The sequence below is a fragment of the Enhydra lutris genome, unplaced genomic scaffold, assembly GCF_002288905.1.
Source record: "Enhydra lutris kenyoni isolate GAN:26980312 unplaced genomic scaffold, ASM228890v2 scaffoldscaffold39, whole genome shotgun sequence".
NCBI classification, from domain to species: Eukaryota; Metazoa; Chordata; class Mammalia; order Carnivora; family Mustelidae; genus Enhydra; species Enhydra lutris.
In genome coordinates this window covers 29,145,394-29,168,175 of record NW_019154123.1, presented here as the reverse complement: position 1 = coordinate 29,168,175, position 22,782 = coordinate 29,145,394, and the positions used below count along the sequence as shown (strand labels likewise).

Here is a 22,782-nt window from a genome sequence, read left to right as displayed (position 1 = left end):
TGGTAAAATGTCAAAATTTCTTAGATTTTTTTTTGTTTGTTTGTTTATTATTGGTTCCAGTCATATTATATTTTAGTTTGTTGCTAACTTCATGTTTGTGACTTTGCAGGCTAGGTTTTAGAAAGGAAAACGTTTATGACAGTATATGGATCATTCTCTTGACCAAAACTTTATTGGAGGAAAATTTTATTAACTTTTCAATTGGTCATTTTGATTGAACCTGGATTGTTATTTATTTGCTAGTAGTTTTGCTTACTACTTCTCTGATGTAGTGCTTTGATTATGTTGAATCTGGTTGAATTTTCTTTAGAACCTTGTCATCAATAGAACTGTAAAAGCATCTGTAAATAATTTTTCTAGTTTATTTCATCTGTGTAAGGTCAGATTTTTTCCACTATATTTTTTCTTTTCTAATTATTTTTTCAGTAACTATCCAGTCTAAGACCAGGTATTTCATTTATTTGTCATGTCTCTGTAGTCGGGACACATTTCCACAGTCCTTTTTGGTCTTTTATGACATTACCATTTTGTTTCTAATTTTAGGTTTGTCTGATGCTTACTTGTGACTAAATTCAGGTTATGTATTCTCTAGGGTTCTGTACATTCAGAGGTACAAGATGTCTTCTGCTCTTTATTGGCATTGTTAATTTTGATCACCCAATTAAGGTACTTGATTTCTCTATAGTTAGTGTTGTTTTCCTTGCATTTTGTAAGCAATATGTGGGAGAGACTTTAATACCATGGGCATGCCCTGCTCTTTAGCAAAATTTCCCTCTAGATTTAGCATCCATTGATGATGCTTGTCTGAACCAGTTTTTACTATGTTGAAAATGACAATCGAAAAATGACAGTTTTGTAACAATAGCAGTCTTTTACGTTCTCCATTTAATACCTGGCATTTTACTGTAAGAGCTCTCCTTCCCCATGTATCTATGTATGTGTCTGTATCATTTTTCTTTTAATCATTGATAGTGTATTATCAACCTTCATGATTTCAGTGCTCAGATTGTTTTAGATCCTCTCGTAAGAACTCTTTCCAGCTTGCTTTTCTGTCCTTAAGACATGCCACTATCACTTTGAGTACTTTCTCACTTTTTGACATAACAAGATATTCCAGGTTCATCTTGTACATATTTTGCCCAGCCTTGGAATCAGCCATTTCTCTGAGAAGGTCTGGTTTCTGTTGATACCTTGTTCTCAAAAATATGTTTGTGAAAATACTCTATGACTGTTAGTCAAATAGTATTTCAGATGTGGAAGTAACTTTTTTGGACATTGGCTTGACTTTTTTCTTGTTTCTAGTGTGCAAAACACAAATTATGATAACGTACTTAAAAATTTTATATGATACTCTTTTAGGGGATCAAAATGGCTTTTTAAATGTACATAAGTTTAGATGAAAGCAGAGTATCTGTTTTTGAGTATCTGTTTTTGAGTAGGCTTAACAATTGTGTATTTTAGTTTATGAAACATTATAATTGCTTTTAGTCAACTAACTGATAAAATTCCCTCTGAAATGGCCAGGTTATATTTCAGTGTTTTTCAGCTTTCTAGTTGCTTTCTTTCTAAGTCCAAAACAGAATTTATTACAAAAAAAATGGCATGTTCCATGTAAAGAATTTAAGATCAGTTAAATGTACTTTATATAAAATACTATAATCAAGAAAATTCTCACAGCATAGGTAACCCACTTCTTCCATAGGGTGAACATCCTTATAGAATATTATTATTTATGTATTTATACACACTTACCTTTGTAAAACAAATTCCCTACACAAGTAAAACATAATGGAATTGTTTCCTACATAAGAAATTGATACTTAAAATCAGTGTGTAAAATGAAAAATCCCATCAGATTAAAATTACCCTTGAAATTCCTTCTAGAATTTAACACTCTCATTAGGTACTGTATAGTTGTTTTTTCTCTAGTGGAAAGAAACCTTTGTTTCTTCAGTTGGGCAGCAGACATAGTTGGCTTGTGTTTAAGTGATCTCTTGTACTAAAAGCTCATAATTCTGGGGGCACCTGGATGGCTCAGTGGGTTAAAGCCTCTGCCTCCGGCTCAGGTCATGATTCCAGGGTCCTGGGATCGAGCCCTGCATTGGGCTCTCTGCTCAGTGGGAGCCTGCTTCCCCTTCTCTCTCTCTCTGCCTGCCTCTCTGCCTCCTTGTGATCTCTGTCTGTCAAATAAATAAATAAAATCTTTAAAAAAAAAAAAAGCTCATAATTCTAGAATCAGACTCAGAATCATTTTAGAGGCACATGGAAATGGAGGCTACCTGAGGGAACAGTTTCCTCCTTTCCCATTTTTTATTTGTGATGTTGACTTATTGGGTGGACTGATAGAATTGCCTTTTTTGGTGAAGGGAGGTGCTGAAGTTAGATTTGCTTAAGTGTATGTAATGTGCATACACACATTAACTATTTTTATCCCCAAATTTAGGATTGGATATCTTTCCATATCAGTATGTTTGTACCATCTTAAATGACTGTTTACATTCTATAGATGTGGTATAGTCTTACTAATGATTTCCTAGGAGCACTTAGGTATATAATTTTTCTGAATTTTGAACAACATTGCAAGTGTATATGCCTCTTTGTTCTACATTGTTTGTTATAACCTTTGGATAAATTCCTAGAAATTAATTGCTTGGCAAAAGGGGATTTGCATTTTAAAAAGGTTTTTGGTGTAATTTGTTAAATTACTCTCAGAAAGGTTATATTCAATTTAATTTTTTAGGCAGTATGTGGGATAATGACTAATTAGCTATACTTTAAGCAATATAGGTATCATCCTTTTTAATATTTTCTATTCTGATATGTGGAATATACTTTTAGTCATTTTGATGTTTTATTATATATTTATTTGGTTAAACAACCAATGATAAAAGAACTTTCAACTATGTAAGAATTTTCTTATATCATTTAAATTTCTTTTGTGAATTATTTGTTCAGGTCATCCCCCCCCGCCATGATATAAGAATTTTCAGCTATGTGAGAATTTTCTTACATCATTTAAATTTCTTTTTTGAATTATTTGTTCATGTTATTTTCCCCCTCCTACAACTCCCTCCCCCCCTTTTTTTTAGAAGTGTAAAATCATTCTGTTAAGGTCTTTTCTTAATATTTTCCCTATGAAATAAGGCTATTTTCTCATAGATTAGAGATGTTTTCTATACTGTGTTAAATTATTACAAATTCTGGACTATTTAGACTTCCTACTCTGATCCTTATTTTTTTAGTTTAAGAAATGTTTGTGAGTTTTACTGTTTAGGATGATAAAAATGGTAACTAAAAGCTAGAAAACTTTTCCCAACCTCCTTTGAGGGTGTTTCTGGAATTTTATACTTCCTTTATGTAATCCCACTGTTTGCAAACTTTGAATTCTGCAAGAAAATAACAAAAATAAAATGAAAATATTTTACTTAAAGTTTTATTTAAACTTAGAAAGTTCTGAAATATGTGATCCTAAGAGATTTCCCTGAAATACGATTTTTTGGTAGTAGGAATGAGTTTTCTCTGTTCCATTGGACAAATTGTGTCTAAGTTTAATTTAGAATTTTCAGTTCTATAGAAAATTTCTGTTGTTCCATTGTTTCTATATTTCTTATTATACATATTGTAACTGTTGTAGCTTTTATAACATAGATCTTTGTTCAGGAGCTGTACCTGAGGGGACCCATTTTAGTTCAAAACAGAGAAAGCACTTGCCAGACTATAAGCAGCAAATAGGAATAGACTGTGTTAAGGCTGATCCAGTAGGCTCAACAAAATTAATGTTTTCATTGTGAATCAGCTACAGGTTAGTTTTCTCTAATAAATGTTTTAATATTCCGCATTTTCTCATGTTCTTGCTTTAGTGCATCATTATTTTAAAAAGGAAATAATTTTTTTCAGCATAGTAAATAAAAATGTAATAATTTTAATTCCATATGGTGTATATCTGGGTGAACTATATGGATTTTCAGATGAGTACGGAATTACCCGTCTTAAGTGGCAGTCATTTTGACTACTTCTGTATTCTTCCCATTTTCTGTACATTTTCATATTAAAGATTTAAGTTTAGAGTTGATGCAAGTAAAATGTTTGCATAGGTTTATTGAAAGACTCTGTCATTTTTTTTTTAAAGACTTTATGTATTTGTCAGAGAGAGGGCACAAGCAGTGAGTGGGGCAGGCAGAGGGAGAAGCAGGCTCCTTGCTGAGCCAAGAGCCCAATGGAGGACTCCATCCCAGTGTCCTGGGATCATGACCTGCACCCAAGACAGTTGCTTAACCAGCTAAGCCACCCAGGTGTCCCAGGACTCTGTCATCTTACATGTGATAGTAAATTTAGCAATTTCTAATATAATAGTATTGAGAGAGATGACTATTGAAGTATTATTTTGCTGTGATTACATTTTTTGTAGTCTATATATTTTGGTATAATTATGAGTATCCATTATTAGTGATGTTGGATATAATTGGCATAGAAATATATAAATGAATTATATAAATCAGAATTATAAAAGAATTTTTCATTGTCAGAGCTGGTTAATTTTACTTTAAAAAAATTTAATACATGTGCAGTAATAGAAATTTGAAATAGATGTGTAAGGTTCTATAGCACCTTAAAATATAGCCATCACATTTTTATAGAACTCTACCTTTTTAAGTGTTTCTAAATGGTTTTATTTGGCTTTTAAGTGTTAATATTTTTTCCCTCAATTTTCTCCATCTCTCAAAAACATTGTTATATCTCATTTTTTAAATTCTTTTATTCCTCTTCAAAATGTATTCTCTATTAGTATTCATTGTTTGAATGTCTTAAGTGTTCAGGGTGAACTCATTAGTTTAATTCTTTATTTTCATGAAGTTTGTTGAGAATAACTTGGAATTTGAGACTTGAGCATTTTAAACAGATTTTCAAGAACTGGGAGAGAATCGGAGATTATACTAGAACTTGTTTTTGTTTTATATTTTTGACTTCTGTTAATAGTAGTAGCTTCGATTTTACTTTAGGCTCATTAGCTTATGGAACTCAGTATTATACTCCCCAGTTTAAAAAAAATCTAAAGGAAAAGAAAGTAATGTTTTGAATCTTAGAATGTTATTGTAGAAACACTCCTGTCCCAGTAATAATCTTTTTTCTTTGCTAAATCTTTATAGTTATGAACAGTGATATAATTATCTTCTGACATATAAAATGTAGATTATAAAGAAAAATGACTGCTGATACTATGGGAAGTATAAAATATGAGTACTTTGGACTCATAAGAAAAGCTCTGTCCAGTTTTTCCAGAGTACCCTTTTTGATGAAGTGCAGCTTTGAAAAATCTTTACTGATACAACTGAGTAAATTTGTGATAGGGAAATAATTTCTGAAGAGGTATTCCTATGTTACTGATCTTTATAGTCTTCAAGATACCCTAAAGATGAAGCAGTGTGGTGGACAAGTTAAATAAAATGTGTGGAATGTTGGTCAAGATGGGATATGGGTCAAAATTAAAGGGATGTGTGTATTTATAAGCTGGATATGTGAGCTTATTATCACTTTCCTTTAAAATATAAATAAAGGGAAATGATAATAAGCTGACATATCCAGCTTACTTTTTTATTGTGATAAAATATATGTAACAAAGTTTATAATTTTTTTAAGTGTACAGTTAAGAGGCATTAAGTACATTCACATTATTTTGTGACCATCACTCATTCTGTCTCCTGAAACTTTTCATCATCCCAGACTGAAACTCTGTACTCGTTAAAAAATAACTCTCCATTTCCTCCTCACCCAGTCCCTCCTTAATCCATTCTTTCCTTACCCCAGTAACAACTGTTCTTTCTGCCTCTATGAATTTGACTATTGTAGTACCTCATATAAGTGGAATTATACAATATTTTCTTGTGTGTCTGACTTACCCTAAACTTAGCATAATGTCTTCAAAATCCATCCATCCATTTTGTAGAATGTATCAGAATTTTGTTCCTTTTAAAAGTTGAGTAGTATTACATTGTTTGTATGTTCCACGTTTTGTTTTTTAACCATTCATCTGTGGATGAATATTTGGGTTGTTTTCACCTGTTGGATACTGGGAATAATGCTGCTGTGCTCATTGATGTACACATAACCCGTTTGAGTCCCCGCTTTCACTTCTTTTGGGCATATATCCAGAATCTCATGCTCGATCAAAAGGTGATTTTATGTTGTTATATTTTGAGATATCACTGTGCTGTTTTCCACAATGACTATATCATTTTCTATTCCTACCAATAAGTGGACAGGGGTTTAATTTCTCTACATCTTCATCAAAGCCTGTTGTTTTCTGTTTTGTTGATAATAGTCATTCTAATGAGTGTTTACTTAGCTTATATTGTCTTAAGCCTGATATAGTTAAAATAATATGAATATTTGATTCTCCAGTCCATAAGAGCTCAGGTACAGCAAATAAGAAAGGACTTTTTAAGAGATGAGGCATTTCAGTTGACAGTAAGTAGCAGAATGTGAGTGGACTTTTGAAAAATTCACATAGGGAGCATTTTATTCCTTGATCTTCCTAGATAGTAAAATGTTACTCCAAATTATACTAGTCTAGATCTCTGTTGTCCTATATGATAACTACTAGCTGTTTGTGAATATTTAATTATACATAAATAAAATTATAAAATCAGTTCCTCACAAAAATGTGACACTTGTCACATTTTTAGTGCTTAATAGCCATGTGTAGCTAGTGGCTACCATATTGGAGAGTGCAGCTATAGAACATTTTCATTTCTGTAGAAAGTTCTTTTGGATAGCACTGATAGAGATATTTGTTAGAGATGTTATTGAAGGATAATACAGCAGTATTTCTGTTAAGGGTAGAATAAAAGGTCACAGAAGGTTAACATTTCATACTCAACTTGCAATAATGGAAAATATAATGAAGTTTTTTTGTAGTGATGTGGGCTATTTACCTTGAGATTGGTAATCATCCAGTTACTCAAATTACTCAATATTCAGCGCTTTTGGGGAGCATAATTACACTAGGAGCTCTGATAACTTTATTTTCTTGCAGAAGATACTTCTCTATAGATCTATGAATATATATCCTCTGCGTATAATAAATATGTGTTTCTTATATATGTAGAAGTATATGTCCTGCCACAGAAATGTATACATATTCTCATATATATATATATATATATATATATCCTAAAAAAAATCTGTAGTATTTTCGGAAAATAGTCCATATTTAAATTTCCCTAATTACCACAATGTCTTTTATATCCCCCTGCCCCTCCCTGCCAGTCAAGCCTCACTTATTGCAATTAATTGCTATGTTTTTTTCATTTCCTTTATTTAAAAAAAAATTCCTCTCAAATAATTTCTCTTCCTTTTCATGACATTGACTTGGTAAAGAAACTGGCATTTGTCTTATGGAATGTCCCCTTCTGAATCTGTTTTTTTTCCCCCTGGCTCTTTTGGTGTCATTTTATTTGTTTCTCTAGCCTCTTTATTTCCTGTGAACTATAAGTTGGTTCTGAAGGTTTGATTTAGGTTCAGGTTAAGCAATTTTTGGTAAGAACACTCTGTAGCTGATGCTCTTAATTTGAGTTTATTATTTTTTTCATGATGGTTATGTGAACAGTTTTTTGTAGTTAACTCATGGTTTATAAAATACTTTCATATGCAGTTTTCTCTAGTAACATTCTTAACACCTTGTAAAGTGGGTTGATACTATCTTCACTGTGCTGATTTAGTTTTTATGAGCTCTTTACTTAGAAAGTTTTACAATTCTACTGGTTATTAAAAGGGACTTATTTTGTCTTTACTATTTTCTGACTGTTTTTTAAAGGACATATTAATCTTTTTATCATAGAAATAAGTAAAAATTATTCTGTTTAAATGTTACTTGAAATTGTGCATGATTCTGTACAGGATATTCTCCCACCTTTGCTGTTAAAACAATAATTTCTCCCATTTAAAAAACTAACTCAAAATACACAACTAGGTGAATAAAGAACTGATAGTGGTGAACTTAAGCATTATGTAACTGTCAGAGCTTTCTGAATGGCATGAAAAATCAGTGTTAATATGCTAAATTTATATAATTCCAGTTGATAGCAAAGTAAATTGATCTTTTAAATTGTCCTGGGCTACTTTAAGTAAATTTATGGATGTTTTTAGTTTTGTTATGTTTAATTGATTATTTCTAAAATATAAAATATTTAATTTAGTATTTCACTTTCTTGTTCATGTTGGTTAGAAGGACAGTTAAAACTATGTGAGGGGTTTATATTGAGATATTGGTGGTATAAAGATAAAATATCAGTAATGATTCATCTTCAAAATTCATAGTAGTGATATTAGCTGCTGTTGGTTAGGAGCCTGTTAGGTGCCATTGTGCACTTCATATGTATTACACTCAGTACTTGTAACAATTCACATGATAAAGAGGCAAGTTATCAGAGGTTAAGTAACTTGCCTAAACAGGCAGCTAATTTGTGATGGAATAGAGATTTGAACTCAGCATTGACTTTGAAGTATAAAAAGCCTGTGACTTTTTTTACACTATGCCCTGCAAGTTCTGATATGACTGTGACATAATAAAATGAGAAAATATTCACTGTTTAAGTACATTATAAGATTGGGCTTATTTTACTAATCTAGACCAAAATTTTGCTTTTGAGTTAATGCTGTTTCAGCAATGCATAGTTTAATTAGAAAATCTAAATACTTTGATTTTTTTTTTTTTTTTCCTTTTCTTCACTTCTAGATATTCAAGAATTTTATGAAGTGACCTTACTGGATAATCCAAAATGTGTAGATCGTTCAAAGCAATCTGAACCAATACAGCCTGTGAATACTTGGGAAATTTCCAGCCTTCCAAGCACTACTGTGACTTCAGAAACACTGCCAAGCAGCCTTAGCCCTAGTGTAGAGGTAAGATAAATTTTTTTCCTGAGGCTGTTTTTTAGTAATCAATTTATTGGGGCTGCTAAGTTTTTTCACTTTATTAAAATGGATATTATGTGGAAATACCATGAGATTACAAATATTTTTGAAGAGAAAAGCTCAGAATCTCTGGTGCCCCTTTCTTAACATGTTGTAAATGGTTTGAGGTCTGAAATACTTGGCTTTAGACTATTAAAAGAACACTTTGCATGAGACACCTCAGTGAAATTGTATTTTGAAAAGGTGATTTTGCTCCGGTTTTTTGTTTGTTTTGAGAAATAGAATATAGTTTTACTGTGCTGGGCCGGTTAATTGCTACATATACTCCAATGATTCTGTTTATTTGACTTGAAGATTGCATTAATAAAATTCACTAAAGACTGATCAGTAAATCTTAAGGTTAGCATTGGTTTCAGCATTTTTCTGTAGTTAAAACTATATTTCTTTAAGTTTTAAGGACTGTTTTAGTAATGTTCTTTTTTTGGTTGTAACGTACTGTTGCTGGTAAAGTTAGATAGAACAGAGATATATGAAGCATTTTGTAATGAGGCTTCTATCTGACAATCATTAGTCATTTGAATGTGGTTGTCTGACTGAATTTGATTCTAGTCCCTTCTAGTTTGTACTAGAGAAGTGCTTGGAAAATTGAATCAGCCTCTGTTTGGTGAGTAATAAATCAGGGAAAAGTAGTGGTGGGCAGCAACCAGACAACCCTTTGGTAATGAAGCAGACAGTTTTTGAGTTTTCTTTTTTTATATTATGTCACATAGAACTGTAAAATTTTAAAGCAGGCAGCACATCTGATCCCTCTTTTTCATTTTAAGGATTCGGAAACTGAGATTCAAAAGAAAAGGAATGACTTGACCCAGCTTATTTAGCTAGTTTGGGCAAGTCTACCCTTAGATTTCATACCTTGTAACAGATCACAGTTCTCTTTACTAATCCTGTTCTGCACTTGTATGTTTATTGTTTCTGTATCTTTTTTTTTTTTTAAATCTCTTTTTTATCACTCTTGGATCATTTCCATTTTCATTCCCTTTTGTTGATAAATCATTTGCACTTATGATCAATTCCAAATAGATTTTTTTTAATGTTAACTATTAGTACAGTTTTTATTTCACATTTATTTTCCTAGCTTAAAAATTTTGCATTTGAGGAGACATGTTAAATTTTAAGAGAATTGAGTTTCTTATTTAATTACTTAGCTATTGTTTTCTATTGTCTCATTGATTATGTTCAACTATGAGTATAAAGCATAGAGTTCTTATAGTTGATTTGCCTATTTTTATAGGAGATTGTTTAGATAATGGCTGGCTCAATATAGCCAATAAAAGTAAATGTTCATTAAGGTTAAATAAGTAGATAATACTGCACAGTGGAAGTTAATTTCTATATAGAGTTCAGTCAGAAAGATCAGGAAGGCGTTGAATTCCATCATGAGTAGTATTAGAAAATTTCAGGGGTGCCTGGCTGGCCCAGTCATTGGAGCGTGTGACTCTTGGTCTCAGGGTTGTGAGCTAGAACCCCATGTTGGGTGTAGAGATTACTTAAAAATAAAATCTTAAGGGGAAAAAAAAGAAGAGTATCGGAAGATTTCAACTTGCATAAAGTGAGGCACTGGTATTTAGAAAGGCCCTGTGCAGTACTGGTTTCTGCATTTCCTAAAGGGTGTATTATGGACATGTTAAAGGAGAATAGGAGAATAAGAATTTTCAGACTATAAATGGGAGGTCTAATTAGGAAAATGGATGAGAAGGGATTATGATTAAAATGTTGCTTAGGGCTTGGCACATGAAAATGCTCTAGTGTGCTTGAAATTTATACCCATTCACGTTTAAACTTAGCAATGGGATCATGGAGATGTGTCCATCAAGTACCAGATTTTTTTAAAAAAGGGAAGATCTGTGTGTGTCAAATCTGTAGTGAGCTAAGTTTAGTTCAAAAGAAGTACTGTTTTGTAGAGAGAACAGAATACCCTGATAGATGCTTGCCTGAAAATGTAAATAGTTTTGAAACACACTGATGGGTGACAGTCCTAAGGTCTTAAAAAACAAACAAACAAACAAACAAACAAACAAAAAAACCCCTGTAATGTTTATAGGTTTCATTTCTACTTTTTTTGAGAGTAGAAGGAAAGTATATTCCCCTGTTCCCCATTTATGTATGATTAATTTGGACAGAAAACTTGGCTAAGAGGCATTTGACTCGATTGCTTTAGACACTTGGAGGATAATGTTTAGGACTGAAAAGAGACTTCGAACATTTAATTCACCTTATTTAAAGTTTTGTAGTTGAAGAGAGTCCACTGACCCAAATTAAAACAAATGCAGAGGAAGTTTTTATTTGATTATAACTTAAAAAATAATATGAAAATCATGAAAGTATTTTATCTCATACAAATTTTGGTTATTATTGCACTTGTGCATTAATTCTTGGATAAAAAAGTAAGGTAATGTGGGCACCTGGGTGGCTCAGTTGGTTAAGGGTCTGACTCTTGATTTTAGTTCAGGTCATGATCTCAGGGTTGTGAAATCCAGCCCCTAGTTGGACCCTGCACTGGGTGTGGAGCCTGCTAAAGATTCTCTCTCCCTCCCCTTCTCTCCCCTCCCCCACCTTAAAATAGGTAGGTAGGTAGGTAGTAGAAAGAAAGGTAATGTTTTTGTGACAAAGTTGTCTGCAACACAATCTTACTGTCTCTTTTACTTCATGTTCACTTTTGTAGGATTATCACAAAGAGGGTTTTTTTTGCAAAAGAAATATTTGAGATAGAACAATTTCCAGGGCATGCTTCTCTTACTTTCTTAAAGTGAAAATCTTTGTCTTGTAAAACATTTGTTCACTTTTCTTTCTTGTCCTTTTTGTTTTGTCCTCGTTTTGTTATTAACTGATCTAACTTGCCAGATCTTCATTTGTCAGTTAATTTGTGCCCTTGTAACTTCATTTCCTATATTTCTTCTGATGTAGTAAAATGAAAATTAATGCCATTTATTTTTGCAGTGACATGGCAGTATCCCATTTTCTTAGAAATTTTTTGTGTTTGGTATATTTGTCTTCTACTTTGAACATATACCTAGTATATTGTTTGGAATAATGTTTGCATAATATTAATGATTGTTTCTGGGTGATGGGGACTTTTTTCTTTTTAGTACTTTTCTCTGTTACTTTAAAAAAATAATGAACACATGTCATTTTTACGGAAACAAATCTATCCTAAGATAAGAGTGAATTTTAGAGATGGTAAGGAAGAGTATTTAAAAGGAACCAAGAGGCAAGAGTAGGAGAAATTGCCTGATTTAATGAGATATTCCAACAGAAAAGGATGCAGTATCCTATTTTAGTCCTTTTGGGCTCCTGTAACAGAGTATCACAGATTGGGTAGCCTATAAACAACACGGATTTATTTCTCACAGTGTGGAAGCTGGGCAGTCCAAGATCAGGTCACAGGTAGATATACTTTCCTAGTTCCTAGTTGGCCCTTTTCTCAGTGTGCTCATGTTGAGGAAGGGTGAGGGAGCTCACCATGGTCTCTTTTATAAGGACACTTTCATAAGGACACTAATCCCATTCACAAAGCCTCCCTTATGGCTCAATGACCTCCTAAAGTCCCCATCTCCTAATACCATCACATTGGAGTTTAGCATTTCAACATGTGAATTTTGGGGGGGGACACATTCAGTCTATGGCAGTTCTGTTTTTGATAGTACATTGCAAGCACACCAAAGAGTCAAAGGCTTGTTTTTTTTTTTACGTGAAACCATAAAAATGACCATTTCAATGATTTTTGGGTAGGAAAAGCTTTTCTAAGCATGACTGCAATCAAAATCCAGAAGAATTAAAAGGTTAAGAATGCTGAGTTAGGGGGCACCTGAGTAGCTCAGTCAGTTAAGTGTCTGACTCTTGATCTCAGCTCAGGTCTCAATCTTGTGGTCATGAGTTCAAGCCCTGCGTGGCTCCACTTAGTAAAATGGAAGGAAAAAAAAAAAGAATGCTGACTTTGTGGAATTTCTTTGTGATCATCACAAAGTTTGATTATTTGAAGTTTAGTTAGAGAATTATATCTTGAAAAGGTACATTAAACAATTGAGAAATGGGGGAATTTGTTACATTTATAAAAAGGGACTAATTTCCCCCCCCCTCAACTCAAAAAACCCTCTTTACAGAACAGTAAGAAAAACATTAACATTCAATGGAAAAGTGACCAAAGGAAGTGAATGGGCAGTTTAGAGAAAAAGAATTACCAATGGACCAAGTAAGCCTTTGAAGAGATGCTCAACCTCACTTCAAAGCATGCTATCAAATTGACAAGGGGAGTATTTTTAACTAATTTGATTGTCAAAGATTAATTAAATGTGAGGAAACAAACTCTTATACTGTTGGTAGGAGGTACAGTGGTGCAACCTTTCTGCAAGACAACAGTATATATTCATATCCTTTGATCTAGCTGTATGTTCCAGATAAAATTACACAAATTAATATATATTTAGCTATATATATACACATGTTTGTTGCAGTATTACTTGTAATATTCATAAAAATCAACAGGGAAACCATCTAAATTATTATCAGTAAGAAACCGGTTAAGGGTGCCCGGCTGGCTCAGTTAGTAGAGTATCCAGCTCTTGATCTTGAGGTGGTGAGTTCAAGCCCCACATTGGGTGTAGAGATTACTATAAAAAATTATATAAAAAAGGAAATTGGATAAACACATTATGGTACAGCCACTTAATGCAATATGAAAAAGCAGGCATAAAAATATAGATTCTATATCCTCTCTATGTTATTAAGTGATTACATATCAGGAGGTATAGTATGACTGTAAAAAGAAAAAAAATATTGTCAGGTATGTTTAGAAGAATACACACTTAGTCTTTTCAGTAATGTCCTCATTTTCAGTTATCTCTGCTATCTCCAAGCTCCATGTTTCAGCACTTCTGAGTTCATCTTCAGGGGAAGGAAATTCTCTGAGTAGGGAATATAGATTCTTTTCCCTTCTCTTTGACCTTTTGATTTAGTGCTTTAAAAAATTCTATCTGCTTTAATTTAAGTAAAATTTTAGGAGATAGTAGAGTTAAAAGCATGTATTCAGTCTACCCGGTTGAATCTGAACATTGACTTAAATTATTGAAGTACTGGGTAGTATTTATACATAAAACTACGCAAATCATAAATGTATAGCTTGATGAATTACTGCATTGTGGATATACCCAGTCAAGAAAAAGAAAATGGAATGACTGCTAATGGGTTCTGGAATTAGATAGTGATGGTGGTTGTACAACTCTGAATATACTGAACACCAGTGAATTGTATGTTTTAAAATTTGGTAAATTTTCTGGTATGTACATTATGTCTCATTTTACAAAAGAAATCTTCCTTGTACCTTTCCTAGTCACTACCTGTATCCTGTTCTTCAAAGAACCATCCTGATTTCTAACACCATGAATGAGTTTTGCCTCTCCTAAAACTATATTTTAACAGATTCGTACAGTATGTACTCTCTTACGTCTAACTTTTTTCTTATATTTGAGAATTTCCTCCAAGAGTGGAAGTTTTTTTCTTCTCTGTGCTGTATAATATTCCATTGTAGATATACTGCAGTATATTTATCCTTTCTGGTGATGGCTGTTTGTGTTGTTTTCAGTTTTGGGTTAGTGCTGCTTTGAACATTATTTTATAGAAAGTTCTGCCATAGCACAACATATATGTTCTTAAAAATCAAAATGCAAAATTGTGCAATAAAAACTACAGGGCTTATGTAGAAAATGGAGTTAGAGACTCAAAGCTCAAAACTTGGTGAGTGACATATTAAAAAAGATAGTATCTTGATAAAAATGGCAGCACAGTTTCTAAACACACTTACAGGAGTGTGTGTTAAGATTCAGCTTGTGAGGGGCGCCTGGGTGGCTCAATGGGGTTAAGCCTCTGCCTTCGGCTCAGGTCATGGTCTCAGGGTCCTGGCATCGAGCCCCGCATCGGGCTCTCTGCTCGGCGGGGAGCCTGCTTCCTCCTCTCTCTCTCTCTCTGCCCGCTTCTCTGCCTACTTGTGATCGCTCTCTCTGTCAAATAAATAAATAAAATATTAAAAAAAAAAAAAAGATTCAGCTTGTGAGTTATTGCCCAGTGCTGGCCCAGGAATTTATCTGAAATTGGATGTAGTGTTATTAACAGGTGTGGGTGACTATGAATCCTAACATTCAATAAGCTAAGGTCTGAAATGTGTGTTTTTGTGTATTTCTCTATGGTTTGTTTCATCTAGGTGCAATTTTCTGTTCTCACCTAGTGTTTCGCATGGACAAGATTGGACTTAAGCAAACATGAAATTTGTGTTAGCTACCATTGTTCCCTAATATGTCAATCGTATTGGAACAAATTTGCTTTTTCAAAATGTTATGGTAGAACCGTGTGTATATTTTTTGGTGCACCTGTATATGTGTTTCTGTTGTTTATATACCCAGTTGTGAAAATTATATGCTTATGTTTAATTTTGGAACATAATAACAGCAGTTTGGCAAAATGGTTATGCCTGATTTTTATAATTACAACCAGTACATGCAAGTTTCGGTTGCTTTGCAAGTTTACCATTGCTTGTTATTGTCAGTCTTTTTATTAATAATTTAAACTATTTCAGTAGGTGTGCGATGGTACTTCATATTGTTGTATTGCATTTTCCTTATCTTAACAAGGTTAATAGTTAACACCTTTTCATATGTTTATTACTCATTTTGCTATCTTTTGCGAAGTGTCTAAGTTTCTCATCCCCCCATTGTTTTTCATCTTATTGATCTGTAGGAGATCTCTATCTGGATATGATTCCTTTGTTGGATATATGTATAATACACATTTTCTCCCACTCTGAGGCATGCTTTTACTAATGATACCTTTTCATTATTTCTTAAATCTAATATATGGTTAATGGTTAATTCTCTTTATGCCTACTGAAACGTTTTTCAGCTTCAAAGTCATAAAGTTATCCTACTTTATTATTTGTTAAAAACTTTTTTTTCACTTTCCACATTTACATCTGTAATCCATACTGCAGTTTGCAAAATTTCACATGAATCAGCATTTCAGTGCATCTCCATTCTTGCACTTTAGTCTAAACCACCCTCGTTTTTTGCCTAGATTATTGTAATGGTCTCTTTGGCCTATCTGCATTCACATTTGCACCTTTTCCATTTATGACCACTTTGCCTCCAAGATTGTTTTTATAAAATGCAAATCATTTCATTACCCTTCATTGGCTTTCTGTTCCTCTCAGAATGAAGTGGGAGATCTCTAATGAGACTCAGAAATCCTAATTATTTGACCACTGCCTGTTTTTCCACTCTCGTAAAACTCTTTCATTCTTTGGCTACTGGTTCCTCTTCGTTCAGGGTCCCCACGTAATTCCTCTGCATAGGAAGTTCTTTCTTGCCAACTCTTGCTTATTTTTAGCATTTTAGTTTAAATATCAGTTCTTCCAACAAATAATTGAGCATCTGGTATGTATCACACACTGAACAATGTGCTTGAATAAAGGCAAAGATCCTTGTCCTCATGGAGCATACATTCTAGTGGCCATGCTGGTAATAAACAATAAATTATTTAGTGTGTTAGAAGGTGATAAGTGATATGGAAGGGAAAAAGAAGAGAGCTGAGTGAGGGTATCAGGAATGTCAGATTCCTTTGCAATTTTACAAAGTACATTCCCGTACACTTCGCAGTTTTTACTAGGGTTATTCATGGTAGGCCTGATTGAAGAACATGGTATTTGTACAGAGAGTTGGAAGTTGATGCAGCTATTTGGGGAAATAATCAGTGCAAAGATTATACGGCATAAGGCTGGATTGTATGAGAAATAGCAAGATGGCCAGTATGTTTAGAAGGTTGTAAGTAAGGGAATGAGTAGTGGGAGATGAGGTCAGAGGGTAAGGCAGAAGCAGATCATGTAAAGCTTCTTCAGGGTTTTGGACTGTAGGAATTACATTTAACCTAATCTTTAAAAGGATCACTTAGGCTGTTTTGTTGAAAATAGTTTGTGGTAAGAGTAGAAGCAGGAGACCTATTAAGGAGTCTGTTTCAGTGATCCAGTTAAGGATGCATGTAGGCGTGAACCAGAGTGGTGATAATGGAGGTGCTAAGTGGCTGAATTATGGATATTTTAAAGTAGAACACAAGGATTTGGGACAGATTGGAAATGGGTTGTGAGAGTAAGATAGAGATCACTATAAGAGAATTAAGGATAACTATGTGGTCACTTCCTGGTAGGAGCCTTTCTTTACCTCTCAGATTATCAGACCTCCGTTACAGCACTTTCTGCTTCTGCTTGATAATACTCATCAGTATTGTAATTAAATGCTGTGAAATTACAGATTTTGTGTTATTTTGGTCTCTAGTAGACTGTCCTTCAGGCTAGAGACTTGTGTTTACTAAAATATATGTAGTACTTGTATGTAGTAGCTATTCAGTAAATACTTACCAAATGAAGTGAGAATTTTGGTTCTTTCATACTGTAATTATGTAATAGGCTAAAGGAGGCTATATTTTTTTCTAGCTTTATCATAAAAATCTTCCAACTCCAATAAAATCAAGGGAATAATACAATGTCCATATAGTACAGCAAACCTCCGAATATCCATAGAGTCAACAATTACTAACATTTTGTCATATTTGCTTTCTTTGTGTATGTGTATTTTTGGTACATTATGTGAAAATCAGTTGCAGACATCAAGCACTTAAACTATGAAAACTTCAGTATACGTTTCCAATGAGTAAGAAGAGTCAAACGTCCTGATGTCTGGGTGGCTCATTTAGTTGACATCTGCCTTCAGCTCAGGTCATGATCCCCGAGTCCCAGGATCAAGCACCTCTTCGGGCTCCCTGCTCAGCGGGGAATTTGCTTTTTTCCTCTGCCTCTCCCCCTGCTCATGTGCTCTGTCTCAATCTCTCTTTCAAATAAATTAAAAAAAAAAAAAAAAGTTAAACATTCTCCTATGTAAATAACCCTAGTACTGTTATTACTACTAACAAAATTAATAATATTTTATTTTCTCTTCAATTCATTTTTACTACTGTCCCCAGATAAATAAGCTTTTTACTCTGCCCTTGTAAAGGTTCCTTTTCCTTTTCCAGGGAAAAGTATTCTTTTACAGAAGAATAACAGCTAATAAATACAAATGAGATGATAAAATTGGGGTGTGGGGAATCAGTATTTTGAAACCTAATGAAATAAGTGATTCAGGCAAAGATCATTAATGAGTCAGTCAGGTAAAAATTTACTCAGTACAAGTTGCTGAAGTGCCTACCTACAGATGCTTAATAATTACAAAGAAAAAACATATCTCTACAATGGAATGGTGTGCACTTCCTGGTGGGATACAGTATGAAATTCAATATATCATTATGAAGTTTACCTACCAAAAATGAGTCTAATCATCCTTTATGTCTAACTTCCTGTTACCGGAAATACAGGACTTTGTGGAATGACTTAGTGTGCGGAGACAAATTCAATAAATATAGAATATGTGATATTCTGTAAGACAGCTGATGTGGTCTCTTCAAAAAGTAAATGTCATTTAAAAAAGGAAAGAAAAGATGGGCAGGGTAAAGCTTGTATTTTCTTCTAATGCTAGTATATAGAGTAAAAGTTTGTGCAATATTCCCTTTCGAAATTGGCTATTAAGTTTTTCCCTTTTTTGTTGCTCTTTTTTTTTTTTTTTTTTTTTTTTTAAGATTTTACTTATTTATTTGAGAGAGCACATGAGTGGAGGGTGGGGCAGAGGGAGAGAGGGAGAAGCAGACTCCCCACAGTGTGAGGAGTGCAACGCAGCCCAGTCCCAGGATCCTGAAATCATGACCTGAGCCAAATTCAGACACCTAACCAACTAGTTGAGTGCTCTGTTGCTCTCTCCCTTTAAAAAATTATCACTAATTTAGTGACTGAGAGATTTTTATTTATTTAGTGTTTATAGGTTACTCAAATTACTCCACATTTGGGGAATCCCTTAAAGAGTCTGGGTCCTTTTGACCTGACTGCCTGAGTTTTTGAGCATGTCCTTGCTTTCTGGCACAGTTTTCCCAAGTTCATTTTGAGGTTTCACTGTCTCAGAACTAGAATCAGCCAGCAATAATGGCTTCTGTTTCTGTGTTTCACGAGATTGCCTTTCCTTTTGAGGCATTATCTTTGAGAGGTAAGCAAATATAGAGGCAGATGACAGTCTTCTAACTATAGCCTTTTGCCACAGAACTGGTGAAATTAAATTTGAGAAATACTCCTGTTCTAAACACATTATGGTATTAATAGTTTAAAACTATTTAATATATTCTTTCTTCCTTTCTTTGAAAGACCCTCGTGTATTCCATAAGAATGGGTAATAATAATAACCTTATTTTCAAATTGCATAATTTTAAAAAGGCACATTCACAGACATGATAATATTTTGAAATGCCATAGGAGCATGGATTCTTATCCTATCGTATATGAGACAACCAGGGTTTGTTCTTAAATATTTGGAGCTAATACTCACTTTAGAATTCAGTGAACTGTCGTTCAGAGATGTTGTGAATGCCCAAACTTACATTGTTACCATATAGAAAAAGAGATTAGAACTCAGAAGTTAAGGTTTCAAGGCAGGTGTTTCTATCTTTATTTAATAACTTTCTTGGGAATTGGACTTGTTACCTAGGCAAATGAAAATATCATAATAAACTTAATAAAATAAGGAAAGAAAAGAACTAGTTAGAATAGAGATAGAAATATAACAAGATAGTTTGTTTAAAAATATTTGCAGAAATATTTGACATAAGAAAATGAAATCCTCTGTGTACCAGAGGCTGCTGAAAATGGTTTGGTGTATAGTAAATTCTGCCATGTTTTTCTTTCCATATATTTATTATTAATTTTAAAAATAATCATACTAATACTTGTTAGCTTGTGCTTTTGCAGCTTTGTGTTTCAGCATATCTTAATAAAGCTTTAACTGGCTTTTTATATCTAGCCACATTTGTCACATTCTTATTGATTGCTGCCTGATATTCTTCTAGATACTGGTCTTTTTTGATAGGCATTTTACCTATTTCTTTAATTACCAACTGCTGAAGTTGAACCTGGAGCCAGTTATTTAACTGTATTTGAGCCATTAAGAAAACTTGAGCATTTTATTCTAAGATCTTTTTCTGATAATAGACATTAGACTAATTTAAAAATATTTATTTTAATCTCTTTTCTGAAATAAGGTGGGATTTTTTTTTTTTAATTTAGCTTTTAAAGTTTTTGCTTTAAAAATACCCAGGGGCACTTGGGTGGCTCAGTGGGTGAAAGCCTCTGCCTTTGGCTCAGATCATGATCTCAGGATTCTGGGATCAAGCCCCACATCGGGCTCTCTGCTTGGCGGGGAGCCTGCTTCCCCCCTCTCTCTCTGCCTACTTGTGATTGCTCTCTCTCTCTCTCTCTCTGTCAAATAAATAAATAAAATCTTTAAAAAAAAATCCAGAAAGCAAGAACTATTTTATTTTTAATCATTTACCACTCTTTGATTTTTCTTAACGAAAACTACTTCAGTGTTGAGAGCTCGGTCATTAGTTTACAGTAATGTTTTTAAATCTCATCAAGTTCTGAGCAGGTATAGATAAATTCCAATTAAAGTTTTCATTAATTGTTAAGGTTTTTAGTTGTTAGTTTACATCACGAATGGGGAATATATATTCACTTATCACTGCCTTATTTTTCACCGAAAGATAGAATTACTAAATACTGTTCAGGGTGCCTGGGTGGCTCAGTCAGTTAAACTACCTTTGGCTCAGGTCATGATCCCAAGGTCCTGGGATTGAGCCCCATGTAGGGCTCCCTGCTCAATGGGGAGTCTGCTTGTCCCTCTCCCTTTGTTCCTACTCATGTGTGTGCTCTCTCTCTCAAATAAATAACTAAAATCTTAAAAAAAAAAAAAATGCTGTGCATAGACTGATAATTTCTATGTTAGAGTAAACTGCTGTTTTGGTTTGTTTTCAGAAAGAATGAAAAAGAAAAGTTTTAAATAGTTATCTCATTTGCTTTATTCCTTTTTTAAAGGAAATAACTAATTGCTCAACTCCTATTTCTTGGTAAAAACATTTAAAGTTATACAAACACTACCAGCACTACCTTTTATATATTTACTTTTGGGTTGAAGTAGAGTATTTGTTTTTCCTGAAATTCTCTGTTTCCAGGTCCTTCTTTATGCCATTCCTTTCAACTGGAATGTCCATTATCTTAACTCCATCTTGCATGGCCCAGCTCAGAAATCTTCCATGTGAAGTCATCAGCCCATCTTTTAGCTAAAACTAATCTCTTCTGAATACCTGTAGCACTTTGTACTTTTCTTATGGGACTTAATATTTTACTGTTATTTGGGCTCTATTTCAGTCTCTTTTTAAAAAAATTAGTTTTTTTTTTGTTCGTTTTTTGTTTTTTATAATTTTTCTTTTGAAGATTTTATTTATTTGACAGAGAGAGAGAGACAGCAAGAGCAGGAGCACAAGCAGGGGATTGGGACAGGGAAAGTAGGCTTCCCGCTGAGCAGGGAGCCTGACGCAGGGCTTGATCCCAGGAGCCTGGGATCATGACCTGAGCCGAAGACAGACGCTTAACGACTGGAGCCACCCAGACGCCCCCCCAAAATTTAGTATTTTGAAAAAAATTTGTCTTTGGAAAAATTGAAAGAATAGTAAGATAAACTGCCGTCTTGTCACATTTTCTTGTTTCTGTACGTAAACACGCACGTATATATAAGCTTTTATTTTTGCTGACCCATTTGAGAGCAAATTGCAGGCATCGTAAATCTTTTACCCTTAAGTACTTCATGTATCTCCTATGAACAAGGATATTGTTATAAAAAAATTTTTTTTTTTAAAGATTTTATTTATTTATTTGACAGAGAGAAATCACAAGTAGGCAGAGAGGCAGGCAGAGAGAGAGGAGGAAGCAGGCTCCCTGCTGAGCAGAAAGCCCGATATGGGGCTTGAACCCAGGACCTGGGATCATGACCTGAGCTGAAGGCAGCGGCTTAACCCACTGAGCCACCCAGGCGCCCCTTGTTATAAAAAATTTTTATTTTTTTATGAATATATCTAAAAATGCCTAGTATACAATTACAAGACAGGATATTTAAAATTAATATAATGCCATTATTTATACAGTGCTATTATCAGTTCATATTCAAATTCAGTACCTTTTTAGTCTTTGGCACTACGTATCCTATAATTCTGTATCCCTGAAGCAGACCTCCACTTTGGTTCTTACTATGGACTTTGGAAGAGAGCTGACAAAATTTTATAATACAGCTTTATGAACTGTCACAATTTTGAATTCCTGCCTTTGAAATAATTGGCAATCATGTATTGGTGGTTGGTGCCTTTTCCTGTTTATCAGAAGAACTCAAGGTTCTTCTCCTTGATGTTCTGTTTTTCTAGCAGACGTCTCTCTCTCTCAGAGATGATATGACACAGAGACACTAGTTTGACCTCTCCATCACTCTACCCACCACCAAATTTAGTGTTTTCTCATTCCAATTTTTAAGCAATATGTTATGAAATAGTAAATAAAAAGCACTAAATTTGAAATAATGCACAACCCCTGTACAGAGCCCTTATAATGAAAAAATTAGTAGGTATACTGAGTGAATTGTACATGAGATATCTGCAGGTGATTTCGATGACCACTCTGCTGTTATTTTACATTCACTATTACATTATATTTTCATGTTTATATCTTAGGACAGTCTTATCCCAGCACTTAAATGATACTTGCAAGTACAAGAACTGAAGGACATACCCCTAAGTCAGTAACTTTGAAATGGAAGCAAAGTATAAAGAAATGCTGTGAAAGAAGTGAAACAACTGCCATATTATGTCACACTG

At 33.7% G+C, this 22,782-nt stretch overlaps 1 protein-coding gene across 3 annotated transcripts in view; it reads left to right on the top strand.

The window, feature by feature from the left end:
* LOC111155042 (discs large MAGUK scaffold protein 1) overlaps positions 1–22,782 on the top strand; it is a 263,035-nt gene that overhangs the window by 6,690 nt on the left and 233,563 nt on the right. For all 3 annotated transcript variants that reach the window (XM_022515066.1, XM_022515065.1, XM_022515064.1), the window contains exon 4: positions 8,735–8,901. In XM_022515066.1, the coding sequence (XP_022370774.1) occupies positions 8,735–8,901 (167 nt within the window). The remainder of the gene's footprint in view (positions 1–8,734; positions 8,902–22,782) is intronic.